Source organism: Hypanus sabinus, chromosome 5, assembly GCF_030144855.1.
Source record: "Hypanus sabinus isolate sHypSab1 chromosome 5, sHypSab1.hap1, whole genome shotgun sequence".
Taxonomy (NCBI): Eukaryota; Metazoa; Chordata; class Chondrichthyes; order Myliobatiformes; family Dasyatidae; genus Hypanus; species Hypanus sabinus.
Genome location: NC_082710.1, coordinates 51,756,158 through 51,768,974, shown reverse-complemented (window position 1 = coordinate 51,768,974; position 12,817 = coordinate 51,756,158). Strand labels below are relative to the sequence as shown.

Sequence of the window (12,817 nt, the reverse complement as noted above, 5' to 3'; positions counted from 1 at the left end):
TGTGGGATTGGAGCAGGGGGCAGGGATTCAAGTTTCTGGATCATTGGGACCTCTTCTGGGGCAGGAGTGACCTGTTCAAGAAGGACGGGTTACACTTGAATCGTGGGGGGACCAATATCCTAACGGGGAGGTTTGCTAGGGCTCCAGGGCGGACTTTAAACTAGTAAGATGGGGGGGGGGGGGGCGGGAGACTATTTGAGGAGACTATGGGAGAGGAGGTTAGTTCACCAGTGGAGCAAGTAAATAGACAGTGTGTGAGGGAGGAAAGGCAGGTGATGTAGGGGAGAAGAAAGAAAAGGATAATAAATTTGAATGCATTGTTAGGGATGGAAAGAGAGGAGGAGATGAAGAGAATCTTAAATGTATCTATTTTAATGCTAGGAGCATTGTAAGAAAGGTGGATGAGCTTAAAGCGTGGATTGATACCTGGAATTATGATGTTGTAGCTATTAGTGAAACATGGTTGCAGGAAGGGTGTGATTGACAACTAAATATTCCTGGCTTTAGTTGCTTCAGGTGTGATAGAGTAGGAGGGGCCAGAGGAGGAGGTGTTGCATTGCTTGTCCGAGAAAATCTTATGGCGGTGCTTTGGAAGGATAGATTAGAGAGCTCCTCTAGGGAGGCCATTTGGGTGGAATTGAAGAATGGGAAAGGTGCAGTAACACTGATAGGAGTGTATTATAGGCCACCTAATGGGGCGCGTGAGTTGGAAGAGCAAATGTGTAAGGAGATAGCAGATATTTGTAGTAAACACAAGGTGGTGATTGTGGGAGATTTTAATTTTCCACAAATAGACTGGGAAGCTCATTCTGTAAAAGGGCTGGATGGTTTAGAGTTTGTGAAATGTGTGCAGGATAGTTTTTTGCAACAATACATAGAAGTACCGACTAAAGATGGGGCAGTGTTGGATCTCCTGTTAGGGAATGCGATAGGTCAGCTGACAGATGTATGTGTTGGGGAGCACTTCGGGTCCAGTGATCACAATAGCATTAGCTTCAATATAATTATGGAGAAGGACAGGACTGGACCTAGAGTTGAGATTTTTGATTGGAGAAAGGCTAACTTTGAGGGGATGAGAAGGGATTTAGAGAGAGTGGATTGGGTCAAGTTGTTTTATGGGAAGGATGTAATAGAGAAATGGAGGTCATTTAAGGGTGAAATTATGAGGGTACAGAATCTTTATGTTCCTGTTAGGGTGAAAGGAAAGGTTAAAGGTTTGAGAGCACCATGGTTTTCAAGGGATATTAGAAATTTGGTTCGGAAAAAGAGGGATGTCTACAATAGGTATAGGCAGCATGGAGTAAAGGAATTGCTCGAGGAATATAAAGAATGTAAAAGGAATCTTAAGAAAGAGATTAGAAAAGCTAAAAGAAGATACAAGGTTGGTTTGGCAAATAAGGTGAAAGTAAATCCAAAAGGTTTCTACAGTTATATTAAAAGCAAGAGGATAGTGAGGGATAAAATTGGCCCCTTAGAGAATCAGAGTGGTCAGCTATGTGTGGAACCGAAGGAGATGGGAGAGATTTTGAATGATTTCTTCTCTTCGGTATTCACTAAGGAGAAGGATATTGAATTGTCTAAGGTGTGGGAAACAAGTAAGAAAGTTATGGAACCTATGACAATTAAAGAGGTGGAGGTACTGGCGCTTTTAAGAAATTTAAAAGTGGATAAATCTCCGGGTCCTGACAGGATATTCCCCAGGACCTTGAGGGAAGTTTGTGTAGAAATAGCAGGAGCTCTGACGGAGATCTTTAAGATGTCATTAGAAACGGGGATTGTGCCGGAGGTTTGGCGTATTGCTCATGTGGTTCCATTGTTTAAAAAGGGTTCTAGAAGTAAGCCTAGCAATTATAGACCTGTCAGTTTGACATCAGTGGTGGGTAAATTAATGAAAAGTATTCTTAGAGATAGTATTAATAATTATCTGGATAGACAGGATCTGATTAGGAGTAGCCAGCATGGATTTGTGCGTGGAAGGTCATGTTTGACAAACCTTATTGAATTTTTTTGAAGAAGTTACGAGGAATGTTGACGAGGGTAAGGCAGTGGATGTAGTCTATATGGACTTCAGCAAAGCCTTTGACAAAGTTCCACATGGAAGGTTAGTTAAGAAGGTTCAGTCGTTAGGTATTAATGCTGGAGTAATAAAATGGATTCAACAGTGGCTAGATGGGAGATGCCAGAGAGTAGTGGTGGATAATTGTTTATCGGGATGGAGGCCGGTGACTAGCGGGGTGCCTCAGGGATCTGTTTTGGGCCCAATGTTGTTTGTAATATACATAAATGATCTGGATGATGGGGTGGTAAATTGGATTAGTAAGTATGCCGATGATACTAAGGTAGGAGGTGTTGTGGATAATGAGGTGGGTTTTCAAAGCTTGCAGGGAGATTCATGCCGGTTAGAAGAATGGGCTGAACGTTGGCAGATGGAGTTTAATGCTGAGAAGTGTGAGGTTCTACATTTTGGCAGGAATAATCCAAATAGAACATACAGGGTAAATGGTAGGGCATTGAGGAATGCAGAGGAACAGAGAGATCTAGGAATAACTGTGCATAGTTCCCTGAAAGTGGAGTCTCATGTAGATAGGGTGGTTAAGAGGGCTTTTGGAACGCTGGCCTTTATAAATCAAAGCATTGAGTACAGAAGTTGGGATGTAATGCTAAAGTTGTACAAGGCATTGGTAAGGCCAAATTTGGAATATTGTGTGCAGTTCTGGTCACCGAATTATAGGAAAGATATCAATAAATTAGAGAGAGTGCAGAGACGATTTACTAGGATGTTACCTGGGTTTCAGCAATTAAGTTACAGAGAAAGGTTGAACAAGATAGGTCTCTATTCATTGGAGCGTAGAAGGTTGAGGGGGGATTTGATCGAGGTATTTAAAATTTTGAGAGGGATAGATAGAGTTGACGTGAACAGGCTGTTTCCATTGAGAGTAGGGGAGATTCAAACTAGAGGACATGATTTGAGAGTTAGGGGGCAGAAGTTTAAGGGAAACACGAGGGGGTATTTCTTTACTCAGCGAGTGATAGCTGTGTGGAATGAGCTTCCTGTAGAAGTAGTAGAGGCCAGTTCAGTTGTGTCATTTAAGGTAAAATTGGATAGGTACATGGACAGGAAAGGAGTGGAGGGTTATGGGCTGAGTGCGGGTAGGTGGGACTAGGTGAGATTAAGGGTTCGGCACGGACTAGGAGGGCCGAGATGGCCTGTTTCCGTGCTGTGATTGTTATATGGTTACTGAGGATAACGTTGTTCCTTCAGTCAAGCAAATAACATGAAGCTTAAAGTTTTTCCGCAGTACATTATCTTTCTTGTTCTCATTCTCTGCCACTTAATGGTTTCTACATCTACTGAAACTTAAGTGTCGTGGGCTGAAGGGCCTATACTGTTATACTATTCTATACTATTATGTGCTATATTATTCTATATTCCTGAACTGAAAAATGAATGGCCTTTTCTCAGAACACCTCTCTGATAATTCTGTTCTGTAAATGGCAACTGAAGGTAAATCACACACTTCACCAGTTTAAATGTATTCTATTCAATCCATGGCAGCTCCCTCTTCCTTAATGAGTGAATGTTTATTGTTCAGTGAAATGCAGTACCTTAAATAACTTAGATTATATTATTTTCCAAAAAAGATACAGCACAAAGTGATATACAATTGTTGATTTAATAAGAACATATCAGATTAAAAGTGAAGAAATCTCAGCAACAATGAGGTTTAAATCCTTAAAAGTTAAATGGCCTGGTCTCAAAATTAGAGCTAGTCAATTTAGAACTGAAATCATGAAGCCCCCTTTCACACAAAAACACCCTAGAAATTTGAAATGCTGTCCTTCAAATGTTTGGGATGGAAGGTGAATTTAAGTGAGGTTAATAAACCTATGTTGCATTACTTGAATCTTATTTAGCTTGGCTATTTGTTACTTTATAGTCCTCTACTCTGAGGGAGCATTCATGGAAAGGATCTGATTTATCCTGTGATGAGATTTTACCAATCTGGCTTACATTTAATTGAAGTCTTATTATACCAAGTTTCTTTGCAATCAACACTGACATTTATAATTTACAAATGTATCGAAGTCTCTGAACCCGATGTTTGGACAACAACTTAAGTGCTGGGCTGAATCGGAAAGGTCGAGTACAGGCTGAATCCAATGTTTAGATGGCGGTTTTGGCGCTGGGTCAGATTGAAAAGGTCAGGGTGCCGGACGGGCCGGTTCAGCTAACTGCTCTGCGATGTTTACTTGGCTCTGCACTGAACTAAGGATCTGTGGTCGGACTCTCTTTGTGAACTTCATTTCAGAATGCTATTTGCTTGCTTCTATTGTTTGCATGATTCGTTTTCTCTGTACACTGGGTGTTTGACAGTCTTTTTAAAAATAGGTTCTTTTGGGTTTCTTCGTTTAGTGGCTGCCTGCAAGGAGATGAATCTCAAAGTTTTATAATGTATACATACTTTGATATTAAAAGCACTTTGAGGGAACAGAACTGAGCTCACTGCCTACATTTAATAACAAACATGTCCTCAATTTTCCAAAATGCACTACCAAAAAAGGTTCCTATTGTTAGAGTATTGTCATAACACTAGACCCATGAAATATGTTATACATATTATGTTGTATACATTTAAAACTAAAGTCATAAGATTTTGAATATTGGTTAACCCTACCTGAACATCCAGTAGTTCCCTTCTTCACAAAGTACCCAAGCTGGCAATGGCAGATAAAGGAACCTTTGGTATTCTCGCAGTCACCATAGAGACAGATGTTAGAGTTCAGGTCACATTCATTCACATCTGAAATGACACATCTTTATGTCACTATCAGCAACAATTAACTAATTGATGGTAGCATTAATGTTGCCGCAAATACACCCTGAATGTGTCAGGTACTTATACAGTATTAACTGTACATAACATTATAAACTATTTCAGAAAATATGTTGCCCTTTTAATATTTACCAATGCAGGTCTTCATGTCCATAGAAGCCATGAATCCATCGAAACACAGGCAGCGATATTCCCCAGGGATGTTGGTGCATTGTCCACCATCACAAATATCAGGATTATCCTCACATTCATCAATGTCTAATGAAGTAAGACAATAAATGTCAAGTGAAAATCACGTATTTGAATAATCCTTATTCCATTGCTGTTTAAAAAAAACTTAGTTTTCAGAGATGGAAAAATACATTGAGACGAATTGTACACTTGATTTTTAGTGCTTAAGCAGACCTTTACAGATTAACAGCAGAAATGCTGGCCCATATTTCGCCGTGGAATACTAGAAACTCCGCGTTAAATTGCCAGAACTTCACTGTATTAACTGCCAGTAAATTTCAGAACTCGCACACAAACATGCAAGTCATAACTCTTCTGGCGGGACTCTATCAGTTGCTCCCTGTCTGTGCTCTGCGGCTGGAGCCCTCAAGCAGAACAGAAGCTTGCCAAGATTTATGCTGGGTGGCATATTCTTCAATTCTGCAACAGGTTCAACCTGACACAAGATCAGCATGCTCACTGATCGCAGTGGGAGTGCACAACAGCAGGGAACACACAATGCAATGTCTATCTTTAAAGAAAGAAATACGATATTATGGCATTAATTTTTATATATGATTTTAATTTATTTTACTTGTTCCATTTATTTTACATATTTAATGCATTTTGATACTTACAAATTTCAATAATTAAGTTTAATATTGATATTTACAACCAAGATTGACCTCCTAGATCTCACTGAGTTATGAGTGAGGAAGTGCTAAGAACAAACTGTCTCATGGCAATAAAATCCAACCCATTTAAAATGGCTCAACTCTGAATTACATGAACTTAATGTAACAGCTAATGATGTCTGACTTTTAAATCTCTTCTCGGTTTACCTGCACAAGTTCTTTTATCTGGCATTAGAGCATAACCTTGAATGCAACTGCATTCATAGCTGCCTTCTGAATTTGTACAGTGTGTATCGCAACCTCCATTCATGATAGTACATTCATCAATATCTGAAATATGAAGCAAGTAGCAAAAGTAGATTAGTTAATTATTACGTTTGGTAATGACATACATTAAATTAGACATTCTAAATGCAGCTTACATGCTTTTCTCATTATATTAAATAAGTTATACAAAGCATTAAGACTGAGAGTACTTCACAACATTAAAACTGAAAAAGATAGTGTTAAATCTTTTGGAACTTTTCCAAACTTTCTACTTTAATTTAAGGAATAACCTAAAACTTCAAAGTAGAGTGCAAAAATCCACCCGTAAAAGTGATGACATTGGTTGATACCACAGCTATGCTTTAGGATGGTAAATTTAAAGTTTGGGGAAATGACAGTATGTTAAGGCATCCAAGGAATTCTTTATTAATTTATAGGCTATTGGTAAAAAGTTTTAAGCATTTATACCCAGTGGCAATAAGAAAGGTGATTCTCATCTATGTCAGTTTGATGAGTAGCTTGAAAGGAAAGCTGCAAATGGTCATCCCATTTGCCTGTTGCCCTGTATCCATCCATCTTTCCTATCTGACTTTATGCTATGAAACTTTGCAGGATATAGGGTCAATGGTAAAAGCTCCCAGACCAATCATTCCTCAGAGCACACCACTGCACTACACCCCCCGTCAGTTTGACCAGACTGTAGGACAAATTGTGCATTTGAGAAATGCTCAGTGAGCACCTGGCTCATCCACACAGCTCTGCATAGATGTTTGCTCTGCAGATCTTGCAAGTTCAGCTTGACAGGGAAGAATTTTACCACAGCTGAACTTGAATTCAATGCCAGTTTGAAGCATCTTGTTTTCTTCTCAACTTATTAAAGAGGAGAAATTTTAATACAAATAAATAGTTTTCCAGGGTATTTCAGAGTTTGCAAGTACGAATCAGAATTCACGTTCAGCCTAGACAAGTAACAACAGCAAGTTTTATTCCTGATAATCCAAGAGATTTATGATAATTTGATAATTACATCATCAACACTATTAACATGAGATTTGTTTAAAAACAAAATCCAAATTCCCTAATTTACTCAATTAAAATCCTCAGCTTTCTAATATTTAATGTCATGTCCTTGGATTATGAGTAGAGAGCTCTGAATTATTAATCACATGATCAACTACTGTGAGACTGCCAATCCTGATCATTGGAAAAGGGATGTTAATAAAGGTAGAACAAGTTTACCATTCTATCGATTTCAACAAAGAGTCTGATCAGAAAATTAGAATATTTCTTAATGATCAAACGACAATGGAATTTTCCTCAATGGAGCAATGTTTTGACAGAGCAGGTCATCCATGTAAACGTAACTCATGATCTTGGACCACTAAGAATGCACAGTGTGCCCATTAATATTCCCCAGACTGTGAGAACAACTGCCAGTGCAAAGGCAAATGTAGTAGTGGTGGTAAAACAGCAGCATTCTCAAAAATCAAAAGGAGCAGTCAGGCACAATTAGAAAAGAGCAAAGTAGCCCTCTTGGCAATGCACCATTTTCTTCTGAGACTGAAGAGTTGACAGATAAAGGTTGGACACAGAAATGAGTGAAAAGAAGCCACACTAAGGTGCTGCCCATTCACCTTCTGAGATGCAGCTGAATCATGACTGGAGCCCAGCTGAGGCTCACCCAGTCCCACTTAAATACTGAGATGGACCAGGGGGTTAGCATTCCGGAGCTTTTCTCTCCGGATTATATTCTGGAGAAGGTGAATACAGAGTTGCAGCGTACGTGCATACTTTGACAATAAAATGAACCTTTGCTGTGGGCCAGCCATCTGTCAGATAGGCCGTTCAGTAAAATAAACTTAAGGCTTATATTTGGCCTGACATAAGATATCAATGTGCTGACCAACATCTATTTCCGAAATGGACCAATCTGGATATGGTTCCGCTTGCATGTTAAAACCAAAGTCTGATGCAGCTCTTCTTGCTAAAGAGATAAAGAACCTAATTTGACACTAAAGATTTTCTAAAGCAAAAATTTGGGGGAGGTGGAGGTGAAGTTGTCATATTTTGATCCTCAGAAACCAGTATCAGAACTGGTGAAAATGACAACTTGAGTTTTGATCAATTTATTCAACATTTTTAAGGCAGTAAAATAAAAAACTGAAAAGTAGTTACCTATGCAGTTGGCAGTAAAATGCTTTTATAAATAAATTATATATTCAGTACATCTCAATGAATCTTACCAACACAGCCTTGCCTGTCGGGGGTAGCCTGGTATCCTGGGTCACAGGCACACTGATACGTTCCAATCATATTTACACATTTACCATTTCTGCAGAGGTTATCACTGAGGGAACATTCATTGATATCTGAAAAATGGGAAGAAAGGAGAAAACTTCACATATTGCAGAAAAGAATTCAAAAATCAGAAAAATAAGAGTTTAAAAAAATAAAATGTTGGCTATGAGTGGTCAGACCATCCCCTGAGAGTAGATACATTTCTCTTACCAATGCAGGCACTGCCATCTGAAGTAAGCTCATGGCCCGGGGGGCACATGCATCTATAGCTGCCTTCTGTGTTTATACAAGTACCGCCTCGGCACAGCAGGGGATTTATCTCACATTCGTCAATATCTGCACAAGGAAAAAAATGGTAACGTTAGAATAGCTGTTCAAGATACCAAAGCAGATAACTAAAATTTAGTACCTAAAGAAGGGCATCTTTCTTTTCCTAGAAGACATTCTTAATTTAATCTACCAAACGAAACTATATAAATACACTCACACATGAATATATAGACTCTGTGGCCACTTTATTAGGCGTAGGAGAATAATTAATAAAGTAGCCACAGGAGTGGAAACTAGTGTTATCTTTTTGCAGCTGTAGCCCATCCACTTTAAAGCTCTATGTGTTTATTTATTCTTTTATTGAGATACAGCACGGAATAGCCCCTTAGCCACTTCCGGGCCTTCAAGCTGCACCGCCCAGCAACCCTCGATTTAATCCTAGCCTAATCATGGATCAATTTCCAAAGACTGATTGATCTACTAATAGGTACATTTTTGGACTTTGGGAGGGAACCCATGCGGTCATGGGGAGAACGTACAAACTCCTTAAGGGCAGAGGCAGGAATTGAACCCAAATCGCAGGTACTGTAAAGTGCTGTTCTGACCACTATGCTACCACACCACTCAGCAATCATATTATGTGTTCAGAGATGATCTTCTGCACACCATCGTTGAAACGCGTGGTTATTTGAATTACTGTCTCCTTCCTGTCAGTTTGAACTAGTCTGCTCATTCTCCTCATTAACAAAGGCATCTTTGCTCACTGATGTTTTTGGTTTTCCTACCATTCTCTGAAGCTCTATTTGCCTGAAAATCCCCAGCTTAGCTGTTTCTGAGATACCAACAATCATTCCATGGTCAAAGTCACTTAAATCACATTCCCCCCATCCTGCCGATTGGTCTGAATGACAACTGAATCTCTTGACCATGTTTGCATTCTTTTATACACTGAGTTGCTGCCACATAATTGGCTGATTAGATATTTGCATTAACAAGCAGGTGTACACATGTGCTTAATAAATTTGTCACTGAGTATATATGTTTAAAGGCTTCAAAAATATTGTACAATATCCATCACAACCACTGCAATGAACCTGCTGCTAATTGAAGCAAAGAAGTCAGAGAAAATCGCAGAAGGGGCTACCCAGCCCAATGCACCTTCTAGCATTGGAACTGCTGTCACAGCTCTTCCTATACTCAACCAGAGTACTTTTCAAACGTGATGGAGAGTCTTGCATCTTCCATCCCATCAGCAATGCATTCCAAGCCTCTAGCATGCAGATATGAGAGAAAAATAATTCTTCATATCCTCTCTTAAATACTTTAAAGCTAGAACCAATGTTCATGATCTTGCCAAATCTGCCACTGATTGTCTCCATTAATACATTTTCCTAAGTGAGGTTGATCATAGCTATAAAATGTTATCTTCATTCTACAATGAAAATAGGCTGAATGTGACAGAATTAAAATTCACCAGCAATCAAGAGAAAGCTTTCTTGAGCAGCTCTTCCTCCAATTACACAAATGAATCACTCTCTCCACTTGTAGATTCCTCTGCACCAAAGAGCACCTTCTGACCGAGGACACAACCAAGAAATTCATACTCTGAAACATGACTAAGGAACCCCGCAGGTTACTTCTCAGTCGTCCCACCAGCTGATTGAGGTGACTACCTTTTGGATTCTTCCTTCTTGCACTGAAGATACAACTAGCAAGCTTTATTGGCTTTTAACTATAATTTTTGTTTAATCCAAACTCTATTAAATTATACATTTATTAATTAGAGGTCAGCTGTGCATCTGACAATATTTAATATAGGTTGTATTAACTAGATCACTGGCCACTTTCATGGCATGAAATAGGATAAGAAATCTTTGAATATACTCACCCATACAGTTCTTCATCATCATAAATCCACTCTCAAAGCCTTCAAAACACTCACACTCAAAACTTCCAGGAGTATTGACACAAGTTCCATTTCCACAGAGGTCAGGAGAGATGCGACATTCATCAATGTCTTATTAAAGAGGGGAAAACATATTCAGGATTAAAATCAGGTTTGTTAACTCTGACATACGGGATGTCATGACATTTGTAATTTTGTGGCAGCAGTAGAGTGAACTATAAAGAAGTAAGGAAAATGAAAATCTTGGCAATGCTCTTAATAACCAATACTGAATATTTTGAATATCAGGTAGGCAAGCAAACCTGGCATTCAAAGTAATCTTACTGGATTTTGTTATAACCTATTTTCCCTTTATCTGTAATATCACTGACCAAATTACATTCAGGAAATCAAATATTTATTATTAATATTATTACTAATCAAATGTGTTATCACTTGTCCAAGAAAGAGAAAACAACTGAGTAAAATTATTCACAAATCTTGCTATAATCTTGCTTGATGTTAGGAGAGCATCATCGGTGCTTTTGATGCAAAAAAACTAATTAAACTCATCAAAAAGGCTGGATCTGTCCTTGGCTTTAACCCAGACGCTTTTAAGTTCATGATGGAGAGGAGGTCACTAAACAAACTGTTATTCGTTATGGACAATCTGGCACATCCTCTCCATGACCGACTGAGTAAGCAGTAAAGCACCCTTTCAAATAGGCTCATTGAACCCCATTGTTACAAGAATCATTAATAGCAAATCTTTCCTACCATATACAATAAACATATACAACAGTTCATCTCTGTGTGACAGGAGAATTCACATCATAGCACAATAGTCTGTTTCAGTATTTCGTACATTATTGTTCCATATTATGGCAAATTATTGCACTTTGGTAAACTATTGCTGTGTATATTATTATTCTGTACTTTATTATTAGTTCAGCCAGCACACTCCTAGGTGTGCTTCTAAATGTTGCTGCTGTAACAAAAGTATTTCCCACTAGGGACCAATTAAGTATTTATTATTATTACTATTATTATTACAAAGATAACTTTTTTAATAAGGGAATTCTTTTGTCAAATCTAAAAATCAGACAAAACTGGCTTAAAATTCCAGGTATTAACTAAAATTAGACCATTTTAATTAAATTTAATTATTAATGGTTTTAGTAAAAAAATATTTTCAGAACTTAGCCATTTAATATTAATTAAATGGCCCTCAATTACAACTCAGCAGATAAGGGATAATAGTTTGAACTATATACTTATTTAGAATTTCAGTATCATGAGATTGTTCTTGTATCAATGCTGCATTCTGCTTGCTGAATACTCTACCTTATCATTTTCACTACTTTCAGCCTTTTTGAATAAAGTGGGATGTGACATAAGCTATCTCAATTGGTGATATTTTCTAATCTTCTGCATTTGTGCTGCTGGGTTTGTTCCCAGTATTTGTCCTGTTCACAATACTTAAGCAAATGATCTTGAATTTGCCACTGATCCCACTTGTGCAATTTATCCTGCTGAACAGCTGGTCAAATTTTTATAGCCATCCCTTATTCATTTTGTTCTTTTCCCCTGTCAATACTGTTTGCACTGTTGTTGCTACAGGTACTAATGCTATTGTATCATGGGTATGCTTTCAGTTGTGTTTATCTTGCTTATCTTTCGTACTGTTTATCTGTTGACACTGGTCACTTGGCTCATGTTATCTTACCTGTGCAGTTCCTTTCCTCCATATCCAGAGCAAATCCATTGTCACATTTACACCTGAAGCTGCCAATAGTGTTTCTGCATTTTCCATTAATGCAGAGGTTGTGGAACACTTTACATTCATTGACATCTGGAAGAACAATAGAGTACGAAGCAGCAAGTTATAGTTACAGTATGATTCTGGATAATAACTAAACTCATGCTGCTTCATTCTAGACATTTTTTTGTGTTTTGGATGACATGTCTATCACATCAAATTGTACTATTTAGCATAATGAAATTGTATATTAGATCTGACAATTGAACTTCATAAAAAGCACTTTTTACTTTTTCATTTTCATTTATATTTTATTCAAATTTTAAAACTTATTTTATTTTCTTGTATAGACATGACCTTAGTTGGGAGAAGCAGTGACTTTTATCATACCTTTATAAAATGGTCTTCCTGTTAAAATGTCACCTCTGTTGGCAAAACCTGGACCTCTTGGACAAAGAAGCTCGTATTCTTTAGTGCCTGGCTTGGGGCATTCATCACACTCTAAACCCCAGGCAGATCCAATTGAACAACAGCAGGCATCCATTCGGAATTTTCCAGAAACTGGCTCAGTACATTCATCTTCATCCCACTTCAGGTAACATTGCTCGAGGCGGATATCTACAAAAGAGCTCATTTCAATAGGAGTATCCAATCATGG

At 38.2% G+C, this 12,817-nt stretch overlaps 1 protein-coding gene across 1 annotated transcript in view; it reads right to left on the bottom strand.

Annotated features, from left to right (window-relative positions):
* LOC132394149 (fibrillin-2-like) overlaps positions 1 to 12,817 on the bottom strand; it is a 309,064-nt gene that overhangs the window by 102,526 nt on the left and 193,721 nt on the right. The window contains exons 25-32 of the mRNA XM_059969944.1: positions 12,550 to 12,777; positions 12,127 to 12,252; positions 10,404 to 10,532; positions 8,456 to 8,581; positions 8,191 to 8,316; positions 5,888 to 6,010; positions 4,968 to 5,093; positions 4,677 to 4,802 (exon numbers count right to left, since the gene is read on the bottom strand). Coding sequence (XP_059825927.1) covers positions 4,677 to 4,802; positions 4,968 to 5,093; positions 5,888 to 6,010; positions 8,191 to 8,316; positions 8,456 to 8,581; positions 10,404 to 10,532; positions 12,127 to 12,252; positions 12,550 to 12,777 — 1,110 coding nt within the window. The remainder of the gene's footprint in view (positions 1 to 4,676; positions 4,803 to 4,967; positions 5,094 to 5,887; positions 6,011 to 8,190; positions 8,317 to 8,455; positions 8,582 to 10,403; positions 10,533 to 12,126; positions 12,253 to 12,549; positions 12,778 to 12,817) is intronic.